The sequence below is a fragment of the Pholis gunnellus genome (assembly GCF_910591455.1).
Source record: "Pholis gunnellus genome assembly, chromosome: 11".
In the NCBI taxonomy this organism is placed as follows: domain Eukaryota; kingdom Metazoa; phylum Chordata; class Actinopteri; order Perciformes; family Pholidae; genus Pholis; species Pholis gunnellus.
Window position 1 is genome coordinate 18,419,581 of NC_136538.1, and position 24,153 is coordinate 18,443,733.

Here is a 24,153-nt window from a genome sequence, read left to right on the forward strand (position 1 = left end):
ACTGATGTTTCACATAATATTATTCACTTTGTACTGGCTTCACATTGCACCTTTAAAGTGAATTACCACCAAACCTTTCATTCCACTCGATACAGCCTCTGTCCCCAGATCACTGCCACAGAAAATGCATGGAGGGCATAAATTGGATGCCGCCGAGCATGAAACTAAACCACACAAACTCACAGACGTGCGCACACACGTACACTCAACAAAGTTTGGTCAGTGCTGGAAAAGTTGCATGAAGAATGCTAATTAGCTGAACAGGCTTTGAATGCGTCTGGCCATGCGTAGGCCAAAAAGAACCCTGGGACACAGAAACACAGCAGAACTGGCACTGGAAACAAACAGAGAAAAAACGAGTGAGGGAGGGATGGAGAGAAGAAGCGTGGCAGGCAGGGAGGGAGGGAGGGATGGAGAGAAACAAATATCTGATATCATCTAGAGGCTGCTCTGTACGCATTTACTCAAAAAAGAAACATGAAAAAAAAAGAAAATTCAGAAAAAAGGTGGGAAGGAGCGGAGAAGAAGGGAGAGAGGGGGGGGGGCGGATGGATGGAAGGACAAACGAATGGACAGAGAGGCGGGATTTGGAGAGCAAGAAAGCTAATTATCGAGCTCGTCTGTTGGGTTGCACGGGGAGAGGAAGTGATGCGAGCTACTAAAGGACGTCCACCCCTCCATCCCCTCCCCATCCACAGTTTCCTGCTGTGCTCTGATGTCAGCTCTCTTTAGACAACATGTGTGCTGCCGACATGCGCCAGAAACAAACCCTTTGTTTACCCCCCCCACCCTCCCACCCTCCCTCCCTCCCTCCCTCCATCCATCCTTTCCTCCCTCTGTACCGTCCATCTTTGTTCTGTGTACCAGCAGGCTCCCTGGTTGTTGAAGGGAACCACAGGTAAACAAACAGAAAGGAGGAGGGAGGGAGGGAGAGGGAGAGTGGTTGAGGGTGAGTGGTGGCTTTGAGGGGGGGGGGGGGTAAGGGGGATCCAGATGGTGCAACAGATGTGCTAGCAGCAGCAGCTCTGCTGTGCAGACAGACAGGGAGCTCTGAGCTGGGTCTCTCTGCTCTGCTCCCATCACCTTCCCTCTGCTCTTCCCCGCTATTCTCTCTTCTCCTCTTATGGCTTCTGATCTGCTCTTTTGAGGTCACTTCAGCGCTAATGATTTGTGTTCCTGTCTGTCTCCTCCCACTCTGCCCATGCTGTGTTGGTGGCACAGTAAGAGGACAAAAAAACCACCCTTCAACTGGAAGATGCAGGTTCAAGACCCTGTTCGGGCAAAGATCCACCCTGCTGTAGTGTCCTTGAGGAAGAGACTGAGACGCTCTCAGCTCAAGGGCTGCGATTCTGTAACTGACCCTGATTAACTCTCCTGTTTGGCTCCTTGCGGTTTTGAAAATTTGACTCAGTGTGCTCCATACTGTTTAGTTCTGCTTTATTCTGCCCTCCCCCCCCCACCACACTCCCCTCTATGTAAGACAACTAACATGCCCGTGTACCGCAGTGGCCCACAGTAAACTATAGTGAAGTAGCAAATGTGAGGACTTGCTGCTGTGCAGCCGCGTTAAGATGTTCTCAACTGTGTGTGTGGCTCTCTAATGAAAAGCATTTAATTCAGCCCCCTTGGGCAGTCTGACCCCCCAATGTCCACCTGATTTGGCTCCATCACATCTGCCAGACACAATCCGCTGCCAATCTAGAGGAGGGCCAATAGATACCAGCACTGGAGAGTAACATTCACTTGGGATTTATTTCATTTTCAATCATACTTTTTACGTTTGTTTATATCTCTTTTTCTATCAATTCTGCATAGCTGGTAAAGGAATGCAACAATGTTCCTTCTGCGAACACACTCTTCTCTCTCTCTTTTGATTTTTTTTTATCTTTCAACAGTTAAGCGACAAGATTAGTGCCTTGCATGCAGGGGTGCTGTGGTTGAAGTATTGTAGCCCAGCTGCAACGATAACCGATGCACAGGTTAAATCTATAATTTATCTCCAACTGCAGGTTTTACACAAAACAGCCAAATGTCCTCGGATCACCTGACTGGGACAGCTAGCAGCAATGTTGCGTGCATTGTCATTGACACATCCATCCAGACAAGTCTCTAAATTAGATTAAGACAGAGAGGTGGGAAGGAGACAGTGGAAGCTCTGAAGGAGGAAGCACTCACCTCTCTGCTGGTGTTGATCCTCCATCTGCTCCAGCAGCAAAGCCAGCTCCCTCTCTCGTTCCCGCGATGAAAGGGTCGCAGACGCCATTTCCTCCTCGTGAGCCCGCTCTGAACTCTCTCTGTCCTGTCTGAGGAAGAGGACCGGGGTGTTAAACTGTGAAATTTCTTAACAGTTGTAGTTCATTAAATGCATTATTTAAATCACATACCATGGCTACCTACAAGGTGTTTAAAACCAGTGTTCATCCAAACAGAGACACTAAATGTCAGTCTGTGTTTGAGAGGATGTACTTGTGGTTAAGCATGTCAACACTGTAGCTGTCTTGAACATAAATTTACCTGGTAGACTAAATGTAATTGGTACTGAATGTGTAGTATTTGATGTGTATTTCAACTGACTGTGACTAAAATATAGGCTTGTTTCACTAAAATTGATTACATGTCAATCAAGTATATCACACAAAGCAGTTGTGTTTTTGGTGGTCCGGCTGCTCTTAGTTTACTTTAGGATTGTGCCTGTTACATTAAAAACAAACTGCATACTAGCTAAAATATTTATCAGTCCAGTAAGCCCTTTAGACTACATAGAACACATCAGTTAGGATCAACAACCGATTGATTAATGCATTTCTAATAAATTCCATCATACAACCGTTTCTGGTAAAAGTTATGTAAAGTAGATCAATAATGTAAAAAAAAGACTAAGAGGTAGACAGAGAGGTGAGAGAGAAAACAGGAGGAGAGTAAACACTGTACAAACAAGAGGATGGAAGAAAGTACAGAAAGGAGAATGTCAGAAAAGACTCAGGGGGTAGAAGGCCACTGACGGCTTGAGGACCCCCGAGCGATACTGCAGCTGTCTACGAAACACCAACACTCACATAAATACAACGGTCCATTTCAGACTCCTTTGCAAGAGTATAAAAAGAAAAGATTGGTCTGCCCTTAGATATTACTTTGCTTAAGCTGCTCGTCATCCTCTGAATTTCCTGTGCAACTTGTGTCAATATCATTCAGTTTCCAGCCACATCATTGCTGTAAACGCGTGAGACGATACAGCTACGTACCATCAGCTGATCAATCGCATCTTATTTTTTACAAGAGGACTGTACTTACACGAGGTCTACAGAACAATAACTGAATGACTTCGTAGTACGACGGGAATGCTGACTAGCATGACGCATTTGGTAGCGATCAAATAGCTCTAATCTCCCCGTTCGTTCGTCTCATGATCAAAATTGTGCAGGTAAGACGCAAACTAAAGTGGCTTTTGAACAACGCTGCATTTCACTACTGTTTGAACCAAACTTTCTAACTCAGCTAAGTCCAAATGTAACCAAACAACAGAGGCAAAGACAAAAGGAGAGAAAAGAAAAACTACAAAGACAGGCAAAAAAAAAAAACCGAACAAATAAACAGAACTCTTCCTGAAGTCCAAAGGCGCTAATGAAGAGAGAATTCTCCAGTTTAAGTGAAAACTTTTCTCCCCTACAGCGCTTGGCCTGCATCTCTAAAGTGACCGCGTCTGTCTGTTCCTTCGTGTGTGTGTGTGTTCTCCTGCTGTCCTGCTGTCTGGGGTGTGAAAGCGGGTGGCGGGTGTGCAGGGGACACAAGGAGACTGTGTGCGTCTGTACTCGTATGAGTGTGTGCGTGTGTGTGTGAGAGTGAATGAACCCCCGCTGGGCTTGAACAGCAGCCTGAGCCACCAAAGCGCACACCAGGGCTCAGCGGGAGATGGCGGGCAGGCGTTGCCAGCCATTTGGTCCTGCAAAAGGTTCCAGGGGGCCGTGTGTATTTGCGTATGCCTGTGTGTGTGTGTGTGTGTGTGTGTGTGTGTGTGTGTGTGTGTGTGTGTGTGTGTGTGTGTGTGTGTGTGTGTGTGTTTGTGTGCATTTGGGGTGGGGTGCGGGGGTGGGGGGGGAGTCACACCAGACCTGTTTACCCACCAATTAGCATCAGACAGGCCGCCAGAAAGTTCCAGCAGTCAGCAATAGAGTGGTGGTGAGGAAGAGGAGAGCGATGGAAAACAAGAAAGAAAGGCAAAAGCACAGAGAGCTACACATTTGGCATCTGTTTGATTTTGCTGATCTACTGAACCAACATTTCATAAGTACAAACTAATAAAGTTGTGCGCAACAGAGCAGACTCCGGGCCTTCATCTCTGGGGACAACCACAAGCAATGTAATGTATAAATGCAACCTCGAGAAGGGTCACTGGTTCTAAGTTCAGTTTAATAAGTAAGACCTGAGGGTTCGGATCCTTGTGGCCAGGGTTTGAAAGCCTCTTTGAGGATCAAATCACAGCCGGGAAGTCGGGCGACGTTATGAGGTTCTATACCCTGCGCCATTTTGTATCCCCGATCCAAAGCAACGCGTTTACTTGCAAACTGCTGTCACAAAATGGCTGCTGATGAGCACTGTCAAATTAAAGCATAAAAGAGAGAAAGCAAAAGGAGAGATGTCAGTGGAGAGCCAAGCCCTGGAGCAAGCGTTAAGGGCGGCGGGTAGAGCAGAGGCTGAATATGTGGGGCTGGAGCTGGATAATTCTCCCTGGACAATAATCTGCCTTCCAGCTAATTGGTGAATGGGCTCTGGGTTGCTGCCTGTGGCAGGAACTCTTGTTTGGGCCTAGGAGGCAATAGACTGAATGTTCAGTTAGCGGATAGCTGGGCCTGTTTGTATATGCCTGGCCTGATGCACTGTAGGACAGCTTGATAAGTATGGCGAGAGCGGCATGGGCCAGGGGCCTAAGGTAGGCTGGAATAGCTCTGGGGCTGCGGCCAGGTACAGTGGCTGCTGGGTAAGTGGGAGGTGGCAGAGGCGGTGGCTGGCTGGCTAGCTGGCTGGAGCAGCGAGGAAGACGAGGGGGCCCAGTCTGCGCGGCCTGCCTAAGTGGGCACTATTCAAGCTGTTGCCCATTAGATGTGGGGTGCCAGGGCCTGACCAAGCACAGAGTTTGCAGCACCCCATGGTGCAGCCGGCATCCCACGCCAGAACCACCAAATGCCGCGGTTTATCAGAGAACGAGCACAAATTGGAGTCAGACGGTGGACTTGGAGGAATTGGAGACATTCGCCAACGCCAGACACCACTGACCGCTGTTTGGACTAAAGTGAAATAGACGATACTCCCTCCCAATAAACACACCATCACCAGGACACATACACACAAAGGGGAATCGCACAGAACATGAACACACACACAAATAATATAGAAAAATCTGTGTGTGAATGTGCATTACAAAAAAATATAGGACTATATTTTATTGTAATTTAAAATAACTAAGAAACTAAATATTATATGGAAAACTGAAGAGAACAATCCAACAAGCGAATCGTGCGAATTGTTGAGGACGAGATGTGAAATCAAGAGGAAGACTAGATAAAGTTAAACTACTTCTGTCACAGAGGACATCTGTATAAATAGCTCTACTCATGGCACATTTCCTGATCCGATAAATTATCAAAAATTGAAAATGAGTGTGGTTTTAACAGATGACAGATTTGTGTATTACCGGTCATATCTTTAACTGCTCGATTAAACAGTATCAACAAAAATAAGAAATATATTATCTCCTAAACATGTACGTAGATTTTAAACAATTACATTTCCTTTGAAATCAATCATTTACACCTGCAGCTCAAATAATGATCTGATGAGACTGGATTGTGATTTACTTAAATGCACTGATGCCGTTCTATAAAATTACAACTGTTAACTATTTGCTCAACTGCTCAAAATGGTGACACTCGTGATGATTCATTTTTGTGTGGAGGAATTCCAGTGGATCCACAGCTATTCATGATAGACTGCATCAATCAGACTGCATTAATATTCAACAGTTTGATACGCAGAACTACAAAGATGATTTCTTCTAATGTGTGAGTGGGCTTGTTTATGTGTGCGACTGAGAGACGGTGAGACGGAGGTCTTGTGTAGGCCCGTCTACCCGATACTGCCAACAAAGGCTGAGTGCACCGCAGAGAAAATAAAGTGACATATTGAACATTCGCTGCGCTGCGTATCATTGATGCGGCGTACAATAAACATCTGAATTGTCTTTCGTGTGGCAGACCGCACGGCCGCGTCACACGATCTTCTCTCACACGCACCTCAATGTGTTTTAGCACATTTTTATTAAACCTCGGGGTGATGTAAGTCGATCACTCTGCTCCCACATCATTTTCTGACACTCCTCTCCTTGCTGCTCCACTTTATGAAACCAACACCTCAAACACAGAGGTGGCCTGATGCAGCCTCGCCGCTCCTTTACTCTGTGCCCAGCCCATCTATCCATCCATCGATCCGTCTATCCATCCATCCATCCATCTATCCGTCCACAGCGTTCTCATCTCTGCTCCGATCATTTTTTTCTGCTGTTTCCATCTCTCCCTCCTCCCTCCCCTTTGCCTCCCACCCTTTTTTTTTTCCTGTAACTAAACTGGCTGTGTCTCTCTCCATCTGCTGGTTCTTCCTTCAGCGGCCCTGCACCTGTTCACACCTCCTCTCCTGTTGGCCACCTCTTCTCTCTTCTCTACCCCCCCTTTATCTCTGTCTTTCTCTCTCTCCCTCCCTCCCTCTCTCTCTCTTCCTCTCTCTCCCTCCCTCCCTCCCCTCCCTCTGCCAGGCCCGTTCCTGGCTCAGTTAGCCTCTCTGTCATTCAATCCATCTGTCTGCAAGTCAACTTTGTTTACAGCGGGCGGCCCAAGCCTCTTTTCTTCTTCAAGGAGCGCTGAAGCCCCCCCACTGCCACCAAGGTCAGCGGCGAGCCAATCAAGCCCGGAAAAAAAACAAAAAACGGCAACTGTTAAATTAACAAAAAAAATTAAATGTGCCTTCCCCTTCAGACACACGTGCATAATTATGGACAATAACTCTCTTAAAATATGCACATCTGAACATCTTTCACTCCATGAATAAATACATGCGTGTCCACACAGACAGCTCCGAATGCACGACCCTCACAGAAACAAACATTTGCTGTTGCAGCACACATTCCCTCAGAGGAGGGGAAAAAAAACAATTCCAGTAATTAGCTGCTGATTGGCCTCTGTCATCGTCTATCTGCTCACAAAACAGAGCGAGAGAAGTTTAAAAGTCTTAATTGGCACAGGCGACTGATGGTCTTAACACAGGAAGGGCGGACCGGCAGCGCAGGCATCTGTGATTTTAAAAATAAACACACAGCATACGTACAATATGCTCCCATACTGACCCAACCCAGAAAACCCAGGACTCTACAGAAATAGTTGTGGATAACATATGCGGCAGGGCTGAGGGTCGAATCAATTTCAGCTGCGAAGGTAAATGATCGGCTGGAATTCATTATTTCAATCAGGAAACCAGTTAACGTACTTCTCATTAGACATTTGACAAAGTATACAGTACATATTATATGAATGTTACAGTATAAATGGCTGATATAATAACGTATTTGTTAGGTTATAGACGGAAAAAGAGGAAAATAAATTAAGTTACCATGTTTACAAATCTAGCTATATAACAGAAAGTTCAAGAGGAGAAAAAATATATAGAGCAGTGAGAGAGAAAGGTGTGCAAACTGAAAGTTTGTGCCACACGGAGTGTTCTCTCCGGTGTGAGCTCAATCCACCTGAGCTGGAATCCACTTCACACCTGAGACCTGATGTCGTTCAAACGCTCCTCACCCCTTCCACCCGGATATGAGCTTCAGGGCAACTGGCAGGAAGTAACATGTGCCGTGTGTCTCTCTCTCTCTCTCTCTCTCTCTCTCTCTCATTACCCACCCAAGTTATCTTCAGTGAACTCATCTATTATCTTCTTACTAACTCGCCTCTTTTCCTCACTTCTCCTCCTCCCCTCGCTCCTGGGCCAGCAGATCAGATGCCTAGAGAGGCGGCCATTGAGCTGGAAAACAAAGACTGGCTTTTTTTTTTAACTCAGCGGGGGGGACGAAGGCTGGAGAAGGAACTGTAGGGGGGATTGAGCCCATCCGGTGTCCGCCTTTATACACACACCATCGCCAGCCTCACTGCTTTCCTCCTCTGCCTCTTCCATGCCATCCACACACATTGAACACTTCCTATGTATTCTCCTGAACACTCTTTCTCCCCACAACTTCCATATGTCCTCTTCTCTTTCATTCTCATCTACCTTTATCTATTCGCCCTTCTTCTCTTTTCCACCGTCAGTGTCATCGTCCTAATCGCCTGTCTTTGTTTACATCTCCTTACTAACAGACTGCACTAAACAGCGCTACTGTCAGGGTCGTGTCAACGCGTCTTTCAACCTGGTTCACACAGCGCTTTGTTCTGAACGACGAGCGCATTGATATGCATAAATAAAGCTTTGCCGTTTCTTTTACATTTTCACTGAGTGCATGAACATAAAGAAGAGCTCTAAATAGCAATGCAGCGACGCCTTTTGAAGTATTTAATTTTAGGACTTCTTCTGGTAATCATTACAATGCAAACAAAACAAAATAAACATTCACTTTTCAATGCATTATTTGAGGATACATGCATATGACACCCATTCAAAAAATATTTGTTTTTGGGAGGTTTCTTTCAGAAGTCATACAACCTCAATTTAGCGTAATTATAGAGCAGCTTTGATCGATTTCAAATAAAGCATTATTTTGATAACTGAAGGTAATCCAGTATACAGGTAGAGGAGTTTAAGGGAGCATCTTGCTGTCTTCTCCCATTATTCAATACCCTGCTGAACTCCCTCTCCTCTCTTCCAGTATTCCTCCCTCTCTTCTCTTCCAGTATTCCTCCCTCTGTATCTTCCAGAATATCTCCACGCAGCTGCTGCCTTGAACTTATCCTGTCCTCCTCCCCACCATCTCTTGTCCCCGTCTTTGTGATCATGTCCCGATACAATCTGCAGACGGGGGCACCGCCCTCCCTACTACCTACGAGGCACTGCTGTGCCCACAAAGGGCGACAGAAAGAAAGGGATGGATTGAAGGCAAGAGAGAGAGAGAGAGAAAAAAAAGAACAAAGAGCAGCTATATGAGAGATAAAAATGAAGAGGATGAAAAGATAAAAACATAGATCAATCTGGTGAAAGAGAGGGACAGAGGTAAAAGAGAAATATAGTCAAAAGAAGAGCAGCGAGAGGTTCTGTCATGTTGGATGAAAGCTGTGCCTACTGGGCAGTGGGCACCGTGTAGAGTCACTGATGGTGCCACCCTCACAGCAGGGGTGTGTGAAGGCACAAGGTTGACCAGATGATTGACTGACACACACACACACTCACACACACACACACACACACACACACGGTACGTGGGTCACGGTAAGGTGAAGGCAGAATACACGGTATGTGGATTGATGCAGGTTCACAGGTGCAAGTTCTGCTGGGAAACTTTTAGCCGTACACGGTTGGCAACATATGCTGAGGTAAGCACAACGCGCGTGAGTCAGTCACACTGTGGCGAGGAGAGAGTCGTGTAGAAGACGACTGTGGTGTGCAGGTGTTTCTCCACCGTTGTAGGGTGTGTGACTGGAAACACATCAAACGTGGTAACGTACATTTGACGGCATCACCCAGATGTGCAAGTATAGCCTTATTGAAGCACTCCTCCTCATGTGAAGTTCTATTTTTTTACTATTTTATGTATTTTGGTATTTTCAATTTCATAGCATAAGAGATGCCTTTCAGTTGTACAGCCTAACACTAACCCTAACTTCTGTGTACCGTTACACCTTTCTTTTGTGTGTATTTCAAGGTATACATAGTTTGAAGTGGTGGCTTTACATATGTACTCCATTAGAGAGATTAAAAAAAAAAAGAAAAAAGATGAGCATAAGTGAGGTGAAGAGGCTATGGTGGATGGTGGATGGAGGGCTGGTGCTCTCCCTTTAGGTCTCTGTCCTCCAGCAGTAGTGTCTGTATGTAGGCCAGTGTCCCAGGGCACACTTGGCTGGGGTGACAACAGTTGTAGCCGACAGATTTGCCTCCATCTTGCCTGAGGTCTCCCAGTCAGCGATCTGTCTATTCGATCCATTCCCATCCCCGCAGGATGGACGGATTACTCCTCTTCTTAATAATTCTGGTAATTGTTGTGTGTGATTTTCCACTGCTGAATTTAGAGCATCTATAGTTTAACCTTTGCGATATTTCTAGTGCAAATAAGTTCATGCAATTCCAGAGTTTAGAGTTAGCGAGGCATGCTTACAGGGCTCATGGTATCATTCATCTTCTGCAAGAAACAGAAGGATTATGGATGGAAGGAGCAGTGGAGAGATAAAGAAAACTCTATCTACTTTTACCAGCTGGCCTGCATGTGGGAATAAGAGTTACCATTATCAGAAATGACACCAATACAGTCTAAAATGCTGAATCGGGTGAGTACACAAGTCTATGCACAGATATCCTATTATCAGCTCATTTACCCAACACAGGAACAAAAACAAGACGCGTGACCCCGCTGCCCTATCCTTACATCCTGCTCGATCAGTACTGTTGCTGCTCAAGAGGCCACGTTTAAAAAAAAAAAAAAGGTACAGTGCCGATTTCACTCAACTGTGTTGTATTTCCACTTGTTAGTACCCAGCTTGACAAAAGAACACATTCTGTTTTAATTAGTGTCACATCAAGTAACTGAACACAGATGAACTCACAACTAAAGACCGGAGAAAGAAAGATGGAGCAGAGTAAGACAGTCTGACCGAGGGAGACACAAAAGGAGATGGAGAGTCAACGAAAGTGAAAGAAGGACAAAAGACTAAGTAGGTCTCAACAGATTGAGCGAGAGAGACAGCGAGAGTGCAGAAGAGAGAGAGAGAGAGAGAGGTGAGAAGGCAGGATGGCAGAGAGGGCACTCCGACAGCGAGGAGAGGAGAACGCGGCAAGGTCTCGTCACCGGGCCAACGGGCCCACCACTGTCAACATCATGGCACTCTGTGGCACGCACACAGACACACATACACACGCACGCACACGCACACACACATACACGGCTGGCCAACGGCCCTCCCAGCTGCCCTATCCGTAACTGTCTGATTAGTTGTGCTAAGCAGCCCCTCCCCTGCCAACCATGGTGCCATCTGCTACCCAACAACATGGCTGCCGACCAGACAAGCGCACACACACACACACACACACTCGCAATCACACACTGCAAGCCTCATACCTGGCACTGCCCCGCTGCTGTCACACAGAGACACACACATCAAACTTCACAGACACAGGTGTAGCCCAAAGGTATCAACACTTAGCATTTGCACAAAGGCATTGCACACAGACTCATCTAATCGCACGCTCACAAACGAGTCAACATGCACACAAGGATACTTCATGCACCACGCACATGCACACACACAAACACGCACACACACACCTTTGTGTGTGTGTGTGTGTGGTGACAGTGGTTAGGCGTTGCTAATGCCAGGTAGGAGGAAAGATGCTGTGCTCAAGAGTGTGTGTGTGTGTGTGTGTGTGTGTGTGTGTGTGTGTGTGTGTGTGTGTGTGTGTGTGTGTGTGTGTGTGTGTGTGTGCACTCGCTGGCAGAGCTTGAGGGTTCATTACAGCCCCCACCTCTCCTGAGCGACTGCAGCCCGCGTGGCGCCCCGGCCCTTTTATTCCAGGCCGTGATTGGACAAGGGCCTCCCGCCGAGTTGGTTTGCAGCAGTTTTGTCGCGCCCAGATTTCACTCGCTGCTCAAAGCGAGCCTCTGGCGGGACGCGGCATCTGCTGCCTCACCTTCCTCATTTACACTTCTCCGCCCTTACACACACACACACGGTTCTGTTCACCGCCTTTCCAGGCCTTGCTATCACGATCTACGACTGAGGGGAGGAGAAAAAAAAAAAAAGAACTGGGTTGAGGGAGGGAGGGAGGGAGAGAGAGAGAAAGAGAGAGAGAGCAGCACCGTGACATGTTTAATAGAGTTTGGGAAACTTTGAGTATAAGAGTCACAGCAATGGGTCTGGAAGTGTTTGCTTCATTTTGCCCTTTACTCTTCTCTCTTAAGTGGGTGAAAGAGTGCTACATATGCCGATACAGTTTGGGCAGAAGAGACCAGTAATCCCTCAAACATGTTCTAAACTTGCTCTGGTTCCCAGTTGGACATGCCCTGAATACCTCCACAGGGAGGCATCTTGATACCTATACCGTGTCAATAGGCCTCCTTTATTTCAAGGGAACACAGGTTTCCAAGCTTCTCATTTTTTTTCTTTCCAATAGAAGCACCACATTCCTGCCACTGACGACCTTTAAGACTACCTCAGTAATCTCCGCCAGAGAGATGGGCAAAACAGTCTCCGAGTCTCTAGACTCCTCCATCCCATGTAGCTTCAAGATGTCCTCAAAGTGTTCTTCTGCCGAACAATAGTCAAGTCAAATTTATTCACATTGCCCAATATCTCCAATTTTCCCCAAGGGGCTTTACAGTGTGTACAACATATGACACCCTCTGTCTTTTGACCCTCGCTTCGGAGGGAAACCTCACTCCAAACAAAACAGAGGAAAAATAGAAGAAACCTGGTTAAGGTCAGCAGGTCTCCTTGCTACACTCTGGGCAATGCCGTGGATCATTTTGCTGAGTCATGTAACCGGCTTTGTTGCCCATGGCCTCCCCATATCCACACCTGAGGTTTTGCTTCAAAGGCCACAGAGGATTCAGACCTCTGGGCTGACCAAGTCTAAAAGGTCTTCTTCAGCTCACAGCTTCCTCCATCTCTGCCGTCCGCCCTGCAGACACCCATGACCTTCTGCCAAGATGAAGGAATTTTATTTATTTTTCCCCCCCAGACGTGGAAGTTGAAGACTTTGCTGACAGGATCCACAGCCAAACATTCAGAGTTTCCTCATTGTGGGTCTGTCCAGCATTCTCTAAAACAATAGGCTAAATGGTATCAAGCGTGATATAACTACCACATTTTTGGGGGGTATGTACCACATATGGTCAAATTTAAATCATTTATTTAAAATGTTATGACAATACCTTGTTTCACTAATCATTTGGGAACAAACTGATAATTAAAAAACAAAAAGAAGAACCACTAGACATGGGTCAAAGCCTCCCATTAGACAACCTGCTTGAGAGCAAATTATTTGGGAACAAAAGCATTTAACACAAATCGTCTCCTGACTCTGGGAGAATGACTTCAGGCTAGAGAACTACCAACAACACATTGACACACCAACAAAAACAGCTGAAACAACGACCCTGGGACGCAGATGAAGCAGCCTTTCCTCAACTAAGTGTCTATGAGTTACGGCCACAGATCAAATTATACGAATAGTCATGTCCGGACATTTCCTGGTCCAGGAATCCATTGTCAAGAGTTCTAGGTGAGAAAGTGAAAGCAAGTAAACGTTTTCACTGAAGTAGCCTAATTTCAGCTTCACGTCCATCTACAGCTCTAAGCAAGCACCCTCATGAACATGGATGCTTGATTTTATGGGGATAACCAAAACCGGTGGAAGATTTGGGACCTCGCAGTAGTTCAATTCGTCCAAACCACAAAGCAGGCACACAGGTCTCAACTAACCATGGATACACTATGCAAACACACACATCCATCCACACTCATGCCTATCTGGCATGTGTTGAAACGGAAGTTATGCTGGGCAGTTTTCACTGAGACCTCTGGGATCGGTGATCACAACACAGGGAGAGATAAGGCCGGATGGAGACAAGGAAAGAAGAAGAAAGAAAGTGAAGAAAGACAGGAGCAAACAAACAAAACAAACTTAGTAAAGCCCTCTGCTGGGCTGGGGCTGGAGTTTGTGTGTGTGTGTGAGGCGATGTGAACAGAGTGGCTGGGATTAGGACAGATCCTGGGCTGTCCAACTCACAGCTGGCTGATGATCCAATCCTGGAGCGCAGCACAGCGCACCAGCCGCCATGGGACCCCCGGATGCGTGCATGCATCTGTATGTGTGCGAGTCTGTGTGTACAGGCATGTGGATGCGACTGATGTGCGTATCAGTGTGCACATTTGCAGGCATGCGGTTGTACAAACAAAAATATGTGTGTGTGTGTGTGTGTGTGTGTGTGTATGCGTGCATACATTTGTGTTTATCAGAAAGGAAGGAGGGGCGATCAGTAGTCAAACAGAGGCTGTCTGTGCTTCAGGTCCCCTGTTTGAAGACGGGCTGTGATCATTTGGGCCACGACAGGAGGACAGAATGAAAGAGGGGAGCGAGCAAGTTGCAGAGAGAGAATCAAAGAGCTGCCTTCCAAGGCTGGTCGTACGAATGCCTTCCAGCCCCGCTACTGTGAATCTCTCACAGTTTTACTCTCACACAAACACAGTCACACAAACCAGCTCCCTACGGCTACAAAGACGAGAGAGGGCCAATGGTGGCACGACTACGAATGAACTACATGTAGTTCTGCATAACCCCCAGAAGGCCTGCAGACAGACAGAAAGAGAGAGACAGAGGGAGGGGAGGGAGACAACTGCTTGAGGTTTATTTGTTTCGTTTGGAACAGCATGAGAAAAAGCAATAGAGAACATGACAAGTGAGGGAAAAAAAGAGAAAAACTCAAATGAAAAAGTAAAAACGCGTCCTGAGGACGGACAAAGGCTGTGACCAAACCTCAGCAGCTGTGTCCACGACATGTGGATGTGTATCTGTGTTTGATACTTGCTTTCTACGCTGCTTCAAAAAAAAAAAAACTCCTTCATTTGCACATATCTCAAAGATATTTTACTCCATCTTTAAAAACTCTGAAGTTATATCAACAGACAAGGCTGGATCAATGGCTAGATGGAAAGACGTTAAGGGCTTCTAAGTAAACACCACATTTGGAAAAACAAGCCTGCTGGACAGCTTAACTGTGAGTGATGAGAATAGAAACTAAAATCCTCAGTGTGTCCTCAGCAGAACTAGAGTTCCTGTCTTGGTATTTGCAATGCTAAGCGTAACGATGAGCATCGAACGTGACACAGTGGTGACCTGTAGCAACCTTAAAGCTAAAAAAAGTCATTTTCATGTATTTGCTTTATCTGAAGGCATCAGTACGCTTCTACCGAAGTGCTTGTTGGGCCAATATCGTCTAAATTATCCTCCGCTTACATCTTTCGTCTGAAATTGGGAGCAGCATCCAACAATTTCTGTAACTTTCTGACACAGACGCTCGTTCCTGCTTCACGCATGGATTGGCCGTGTGTGGTAGAGCTGAGACAGTAAGCTGAGCTTCAAGCTCTCCCTCAATCTATTCGCTCACATAATTATGAATGCCTTTGAAGTAAATTGTACGCCATTTCCCCCACATTTGGGCTACTATTATCACGTCTCTAACCCCTCTCTGTTCAGGATTACAGAAATACCATAACAGAGCATTCAAGTAACATTTATGAAGTGCCAGTTTGTCAAATGGGATCTTTCACTTTGGTTTTGGGCTAATAGTGTCACAAAGTGCCTGTATTTCATCATGTATCAAGCTAATGCGGTAGGTGTAAACTTAATTTGTGTTGTTTTTTAGGTTTAATTCATAACAGAGTATGATGATGATGGTAACATACCATTTTTGGTTGACCAGCACTGATGGTATACAAGTACTTCACAAAAACACTTTCAGACATTCAACCCAAGCTTCAAGTACAATTAGCTCCTTCAAAATGTAGACCTGTAGATTTTTGTGATCTTCAATCCTGTGACAATATTTAAAGTCTTTATAACATGTTCCTGTACAGAACAGGCTTTTTAACTTCATCACTGTGGGGGGAATTGTAGTTTTTATGACTGTTGTACCTGCGTCCAACACTGCTTTTAAAAAGCTCTAAACACGGCTTTAAATTTAATTTTGTGAAACTAAATGTGAACATGCTTCTCATCCACTACTGGAGGAAAAATAGATATCCGTATTAAATCAGTATCAGAAGTGGCTTAAACTGCTAATGACCAAAATTGAATTTGAATGGCTACATGCTCAGCCAAGTCAACAGCTGTCAAACATCTAGTATGCATCTGTGGATAGATAAAACTATAAACTCTCTCATGCACATACACCCGCACACATGATGGTAGTAAAATGGTTTAGTCCAGTGGCTCCTCTAGTACAGGTCAAAGTCATCATGTTGCCACATCAATAAGCATGTCATTCTCCACAGCTGGCTGCGAAATACAGACACACGCACACACACACACACACACACACACACACACACACACACACACACACACACACACACACACACACACACACACACACACACACACACACACACACACACACACACACACACACACACACGCACACACACACGCACGCACGCACGCACACACACACGCACGCACACGCACGCTCCTTACCTCATCCCTAAAACACACAACGGCCCGCCATGCAGTGCTGGCCAGCTGACAGACAAACACACTTAAACACAGATCAAGCCGGGAGCTGCGGTGGACACACACACACACACGCGCCACCGAGCTGACAGGCACACAAACACAAATACACACACTCGTAGATTACACAAACTTGCATCCCGCAGCCTCCAGCACCACAGGGCACCACCGCCACATCTGTGCCCATCTCAGACACCTCGGCTGTGGGCAGCGGGGGTGAGAGAGTGCCCTGGGCGGCTGGCATGGCCCTGGCATGGCCCTGGCAGTAGATGGTGTGGAAGGGAACAGCAGCCAGCGGATGACAGGAGGGACAGAGGGAAGAAAAAGAAATGGAAGGAATGCAGGAGGACAGGAGGCAAGAAGATGATAGAGAAAAAAACATGAGGATTTCAATTATAAAGGATGGCAAAGAATGACAGCTGAGGACATGAAGACGAAAGAGCTGCAGGTAGATAAGATAGATGGATGAATGTAAAGAAGGATGGGATGATAAAAGAACAACAGAGGAAGTGAAACAGGGAACCAGGGTACAAATTGGGAAAGAAAGATGCAGAAATAGATAGAAAGAGAGAAGACGGAGGCAAGAGGGAGGAGAGCCGGTAGCGCCCGTCGTGAGAACGGGTGCAGGGCACTGGCAGGTGGCACTGAGGCCAGGCTGTCCAGTGACCATCAGCCGCACGTGTGTGTGTGTGTGTGTGTGTGTGTGTGTGTGTGTGTGTGTGTGTGTGTGTGTGTCAGGGACAGAAGAAGGCTCAGGCGCCATTTTGGCTCTGCTAGAGCTGTTGCTGGGCTGGGCACTGGCCTGGTGGCACAGAGTGGGCAGTGTGTCCGTGTGTAGAAATATATGTGTGCGTGTGTGTGTGTGTGTGTGTGTATTGCATTATGTTGTGGCATGCTTAACAGGATTAGAGGTGACCTGGTGAGGTCCAGTTGGTACCGGGACCATTGCACAGCGGCGCGCATGTGTGTTTATGTGTGTGTGGTTTGTATAATAGGATTAGCGGTTACCTGGTGCGGTACAGTTGGTGTGCTGGTCTGAACTGGACTGGACTGGGCTGAGCTGGGCAGGAGCTGGGCAGAGGGGAGTGCTGTGTGTGTGTGTGTGAGTGTGTGTGTGAGTGTGTGGTGGCACGTATAATAGGATTAGGTACTACCTGGTGAGGTGCAGTTGGCGCTGGGCATTTGCCAGCTGTTCTGCTAGGCTCAGGGCTTCGGCCTGCCATTGGCTCCCGTCCTTTTGGACCACCTCCAGATGCTGCCGACAGCCAACCAGCTCTGAGCTCAGCCTTTCCACTTCCTGTCCCGCAGAGATGGAAGGGGAGAAGGAAGAGGCGAGTAAATCTTTCAAAACAACCCACCTTATGTCCGCAGACAAACAAAACATTTAAGGCTGACAACAATCTCAACCTAAAGGTTGAGAAGAGATTGATTTCATTGTCTAAAGATCTAAATAGTTTTATTCATGAACAGTAACATCGTGTTTTGAAATATGAGTGAGGCATTCTATTTACGCCGTCCTCAAATTTGGTGACTGCTTACGAAATGACCAACTAAACAAACTGGTGATTGTCTGACTTAAAAACTTAAGTAACTACTTAAGTTATCTAATGAATCTAAACTAATCACTGGTCTGAATGCAGACGTACCTGCGCAGCCTTTTCCATCTGTCTGCTGGTCTTGGTGTGGAGCTCCCGGAGCTCTCTCTCTGCCTCCTCTTTCTTTAGCTGGGCCTGGCTGAGCCGATATCGAAGATCCACACACACCTAGAGATGACATGAACGGATTGAAAACAGCCAGTCCTTTAATTAACAAGTATTACTTCCTGTCCTTCACTGATCTAATCAAAGTATGTTAGAATACTGATGGTTAAACGTTTCACTCCACCTCTACACCTCTAATGTTTACATTACTACACTATGTGCTACTATCAGTTTTATCATCATCATACATTATCAACTAATAATACATATGTTTCGATGTGAGGGTTCTGGGACAAGATGATGTCATGTGTACATATTGTGAAGCCCTCTGAGGCAAATTTGTAATTTGTGATTTTGGGCTATACAAAAATAAATTGAATTGAATTGAATTGAATATTAATATTAGAAAACATTTAATTATAATGACGCACTGAAAATGTGTTTTCTCTTTTGCCCTAAACCAACACAGTCAGAGCTCTGGGTCATCTATAGAAGATAAACTACAGGAGGTAAAGATTCGGTGTCTTCAAGACACTTCAGCAGGGTGAACATCTGCTGACATGCAACGCTTGAACCCGAGTCTTCCAAATCTTGCAGCCCATTTGGCAAATTTGTCACCGCTTTACTACCGTTTGCATGCCAATCATTTTGCAATAAAACATCTTCAAACAAGGCCTATTTTTTACCTCACCTTAAACTTAACTAGATATACATGTTGAATTCACCCTTCCAACAACGGAGAATAAATACTGAAATAGATAAACCTTTGCTGCCACCCAGTGGATTTACAAAAGCATTACAAGTAGACCGTACAGCCTGCACCGGAGTATCAGGACTGTTCTTCACCTCAAAGGTAGAGCCACCTTTTTGAAGTACTGGTCTAGCATCAAAAGTAAGAATACATTCATGTTGACTCAAGGTTGTCACATCGCAGAGAGTCTACCTTGGTATTGTCTTGTTCCTGGCTGGTAAGTTTGCCAAGAGTATCTTCCAGCTGACTGGTCAGTGAGCTCTTGTCTCTGTGAGCTCTGTCCATCTGTCCTTCCAGTTCAGCGACATGCTGGGAGAGGCTTGACACCTGATACACACACACACACACACACACACACACACACACACAGTTTTCTATATGCATTTCATTGAAAAATAACAATGTCAGTGTTCACTCTTTACAGCAACTTTGAGAGCTTGAATAAGAACCGCCACAGTACATAGACCCGATACAGTTAAGTGCATCAATCAAACAGCAAAACGAGTATTTCATACTTTTGCCAAACAATTTAAATATTTCCCTCTGGTGGTTGTTAAAAGTATGAGGGGTGATTTTTAGTTTGCACATTACTATTCAAGTATAGTTCAGTATTTCAAAGCAACCAGAGCTGTGGATTGGAACAATATACATATACAATAGTTGTCTATACACACAAAAAGTGAATAAGCAACATTTACTGTCTGTGCCAGCTCCTCTCTCTGTTTGCGGGCCTCAGCCCGGCCCTCCTCTCTGGCCTCAGCCAGTCTCTCCTTGAAGGCCTGTGCTTCTCGTTCTAGTTGTTCCCGAAGTCGAGCCATCTCCCTGGACAGCTGCTCACACTGCACCTCCACCTGCATGCATACGAACAGACACAGAGGGTCTGTCAGAGGCAACCAACCTGCACTTAGGAGGAAGATACACTTTGAGCTAACACTGCTGGAAAAGTGTGTATTTATACACTTAATGTTTCTCTGACCCTGGCTTTGTACAGATTTGCTTCTTCCGCCATCTCCACAGCCTGCTTGACTTGGAGACAGGCCGACCACTCCCTCTGCTGGGCCTCCTGCTGACTCGCTCGCACGCCGCGCAGAGCCACCAGTAACTCATCACGCTCCCTAAAAGATTGATGGACAAGAAAATGCACGAGCAGCGTTAAAAAAAAAAGGCACATGGGGAAATTCATTCTGGATCTCTTTTTCTTTGAATATGTAGTTTCCTTTTTTGTATTTGGGTGCTACCACTGACTTTTTGAGTCTGTCAATAGCCTGGACATGCAGGTTTGTGTGAGTCCCAGCCAACACAGCTTCGTGCTGCGCACAATTCAGACACATTCCGGCCACACGAGGAGCTCCATCGGCTCTCATTGCATCGGCAGCCTGTTTCTCCCGGAGTCTCAGACGATCCTTCACCTCCTCACACTCCTTCTGACTGACTGACAGGTCCTTCCTGAAGACGGAAGCAAAAGATGAAACGAGGAGAAACAGAGAGAGAAAAAGAAATGAGTATTGTTCTTTTATTTAAACAAAGGCCAAAGTCAGTGGCTACGCTGGCTTCACAGCTGGAGTGCACTGACCTGAGGGAGAGGACCTGAGCCTCCAAGCTTTCAATCTGGGCCTGGTAGATCACTTTCAATTGTTCCTGATGATCACAAACAGGTTCAGAACAGACTATGCGTGGACCCTTGAAACACTATGAATCAATCGATGGAATTAAAGCGAATGGGATGAGATTATGATTTGGCCACAATCTTCCAGAGCAACTGTAGGTTTGAACACTAGAAATGTTTAATCCTTTTAGGTTTGAAGGTTGTTTTTTGTGTTAAAAATGATTCAGTGGGAGAACATTGTAAATCGAATGAGATGGAGAAGAGGAACTGAACAGTAAGACGAGGAGAGCAGAAAGCTGATCTATTATCTCTACCAGTTCGTTGTTCCATGTGGTGTGTTCTGCTTTGTGCAGCATGCTGTGGCTGTTGGCTGCCAAACTCCCGTTCACCTGTAGAACACATCAGGACAGATTACACTTTTAAAGATCTTTATTACATTTTACAAGAAGAAACTTTACCCACGGTTGCTCTAATCGTTTTGCAATGCATGCTGGATGTAACAACTTGACTGACTTTTCCTGAAGATAGCTCTGATATCTACACCATCAGTGAATGCATGTGGAGTAATGAAGATAGAGGAGCAACCATAGTGTCAATAAGTTGAAAATAAACTCACAAATATTTCATCCTTTATTTCACATATTGTGATCTATGTGACCTCGTAAATATAGTACATGTACATACATTTCGCGAGCACAAAAATCCTAAAAATGATTCTCACACACAAACACACATTACCATGGAGTTGTGGATTGTGTACTCCTTCAGTGATTCATCAAAAGCTTTGGATTTGAGGTCTGAATGCAACTTCTCATTCTCCACCACCACCACTCGGATCCGCTGTTTGATCTCGTGCAGCTCCTCCTGAACTCACGCACACAGAGAAGTGAATCAAAACTGGATCCAAACTGCCCCCAATAGTCAAATGGACTGCAAATGTAAACGCAGACAAACACATATGTATGCACAGACCTTGCACAATTTGACTTCAGCCTCCAGGTGTTGGATGTACTCTGACTGGTTGTGAATCATTGGTACCAAATCCTGAAAAGCAGGCACGTTGGACCGTCCCTCCTGCTGTACTCTCTAGGAAAGAAAAGACAACAGAATGGCACGCAAAATATTAACATAATGGAAAAGTCTGAATGATTTACCACATTTAACGATGGAGAAATCGCACCCTATATCCTGATCAAATCTGTGTGCGTCTTAATGTTTAACCACGCAAAGCGGCTTACTCTACCTTGGATGGAGACTGTTTCTTTGAAGGAGTGAGAGGAGAGGGACTTTCTCTGCACTGCTTCAGTAGAAGGCTCTTCAGCTGATTAACTACAATGCCAAAAGACACAGAAACAGACACACACACACACACACACACACACACAGGAAGCATTTCAATATGACTCTATGAAGGGAAATCTCCAGGTGGTGTACTACAATGTCTTTGTCGGACAGTCGTCCCGCAACTAATCACTGAGTCACCTGCGTCGCTCTGTGTCTTTTGGCTCCACGCAGCCTTGTTCTCTTCGGCCGTGGTGGTGAAGAGGCTGCCATCACTGCCTCTGGGCTCCTCCACCTCTTCTCCATCAGAGCTCAGCTGCCCCAAAGCACTGCTTAGCTGCTGTATGCTCTGGTTGGCCCGCTCTGAAACCAAATATACACACTCACAGACACCGGTCTCATGCAGCGTATTATTTCTGTGCCCCCAGCCATGACAGTTTAGTTGGTGTCTGTGAACTGAAACACTTGCCCAATACCCAAATTAGAAACAATTTGTGAATCCACTGGGATGTATAATAAGCATACACAATTAACCAAACTTCTTATAGCTCATCCAAGCATTGCTGAATGAAATAAAATCAACTTGGTGCAAAAACCATCAGAGGTAAACAAACAAGTAAACACACATTCTCACAGCAGAAATGTTGCACATTAGCAACATTATTAATGATGCTTGCATGGTATTCAGCTGGTTCTCTGCATGATTCCACCCTGTCATGGGTCACTGGGACATAATGTTACATCTTGGTGTCCTTGCAATTGTTTTGCAAGAGGGTCAATAATGTGCAAGTATAATGTTCGCTATTTAAAATTGGAGCATGACTTGATTGTCGGTTGGACTGTGAACCAACAACAGGTGGCAGTGACACGACTGTATTCACCCAAAGCTCTTAGTACTGCAGTTTAAATGACAGTTTAACGGTAAGTCTACATTAACTCAGGCATTTTGACTTCATTTAGCATTTAACTTACGTCTCAGCTCCTTCTGGTAAGCCCCCAGCTGCTCTGCCTCCTCCTCGTCTGAGTCAAACGGTTTCATTGATGTATAACTGGTGTTAAATCACGCTTTATTACTACACACAGCGTTAACTACACACGCGAGCCTGTGTACAATATTTACAACAACCATGATATGTGTCGCACGTAGCAACGGTCATCGATTCTAAGCAACGGTGCGCTTGTTTTGTGCACCGAGATGAGTGTTCTTATCTCCTACAATGTTATCTATAACACCGCCCCGATGCGTGTACAGTGCATTTAAAATAAACGAGGCAACCAACTGCTAACGGCTCCCACTTCCGCAAACTCAGTCAGATGCTGGGAGTTGTAGTCCTTGTTTGTAGTCACACTACATATGTTCAAGTCTGCGCCTCCCTGTGGTTGATACGGTGTATTGCAACTTCATACACTACATTTAGTGGTGGAATGTAACTACATTTACTCAACAACTGTAGTCCTACTTAAGTACATATTTAGGCCTACTTGTACTTTACTTGAGTACTTTAATTTGATGCTACTTTATTCTTCTACTTTACTCCAATTCAGAGAGAAACGATGCACATTGTAACTTCATTACATCTGACATTTTTACGTACTAGGTACACTGCAGACTTTAAGACGTTATAGCCTAAATATAACAATGCATCATGTTTTATAAGTTTATCAAATGTATGTTTTGTATATATAACATTATTTATTTATTTATAGTTATTTCAAGGGAAGCATTAAAAATATGTCAACATTTAACTTCTTTACGAGCTTTTTAAGCAACATTTTGGATATAGACATTGAATTAAATGACTATTAAGTGGAAGGGTGGCATGTTGTGCAAAACCCACTTATAAATCACACAGCTCTGCAGCCTCTGCAGTTTTAACACCGGACTTAACACTCATGGCTGTGAATATTGGGCTTGTCGGGCAACCCATGAACTGCCTTCTGATTATGATTGAATCATGATTACTCAGAAATACTTTCAAATCATAAATAGGCTGTTGGGTTGTGAAATTGTGGAAATTTGTCATGAATAAATTGGTGTCATTATTTTAACCCATAAGATGTGGCTGAAAGCCCCAGAAAGTTAAGGTTACTCTATTCTCTTCAATGGGAGGACATTGTGTTGGATAAACAGCTAAACTGCTGCATCAAGACCAGACATCACAGCAAAAACGCAAAAAGATATGCAAACACATGCAAACATCAGCCTGAGATGAAAACAAATTAAACAAACAAGCAGCCAATTGATCACAAGCCATTCCCTGTGTTAAGAGCTATAGAAACGCAAACACACACGTCTAACTTTACATGTTTATAAGTAAACCCACAATCTGTAAAAGTAAAATAATGCT

At 45.3% G+C, this 24,153-nt stretch overlaps 1 protein-coding gene across 1 annotated transcript in view; it reads right to left on the minus strand.

Moving 5' to 3' along the window:
• Positions 1-22,889, minus strand: part of sdccag8 (SHH signaling and ciliogenesis regulator sdccag8) — a 46,104-nt gene extending 23,215 nt beyond the window's left edge. Inside the window, exons 1-14 of the mRNA XM_079168452.1 lie at positions 22,778-22,889; positions 22,007-22,168; positions 21,768-21,853; positions 21,497-21,610; positions 21,263-21,388; positions 20,839-20,913; positions 20,492-20,556; positions 20,164-20,364; positions 19,895-20,033; positions 19,617-19,769; positions 19,111-19,245; positions 18,114-18,230; positions 17,622-17,764; positions 2,176-2,303 (exon numbers count right to left, since the gene is read on the minus strand). Coding sequence (XP_079024578.1) covers positions 2,176-2,303; positions 17,622-17,764; positions 18,114-18,230; positions 19,111-19,245; positions 19,617-19,769; positions 19,895-20,033; positions 20,164-20,364; positions 20,492-20,556; positions 20,839-20,913; positions 21,263-21,388; positions 21,497-21,610; positions 21,768-21,853; positions 22,007-22,168; positions 22,778-22,844 — 1,711 coding nt within the window. The 5' untranslated portion in view covers positions 22,845-22,889. The remainder of the gene's footprint in view (positions 1-2,175; positions 2,304-17,621; positions 17,765-18,113; positions 18,231-19,110; positions 19,246-19,616; positions 19,770-19,894; positions 20,034-20,163; positions 20,365-20,491; positions 20,557-20,838; positions 20,914-21,262; positions 21,389-21,496; positions 21,611-21,767; positions 21,854-22,006; positions 22,169-22,777) is intronic.
• Positions 22,890-24,153: the final 1,264 nt, after the last annotated feature.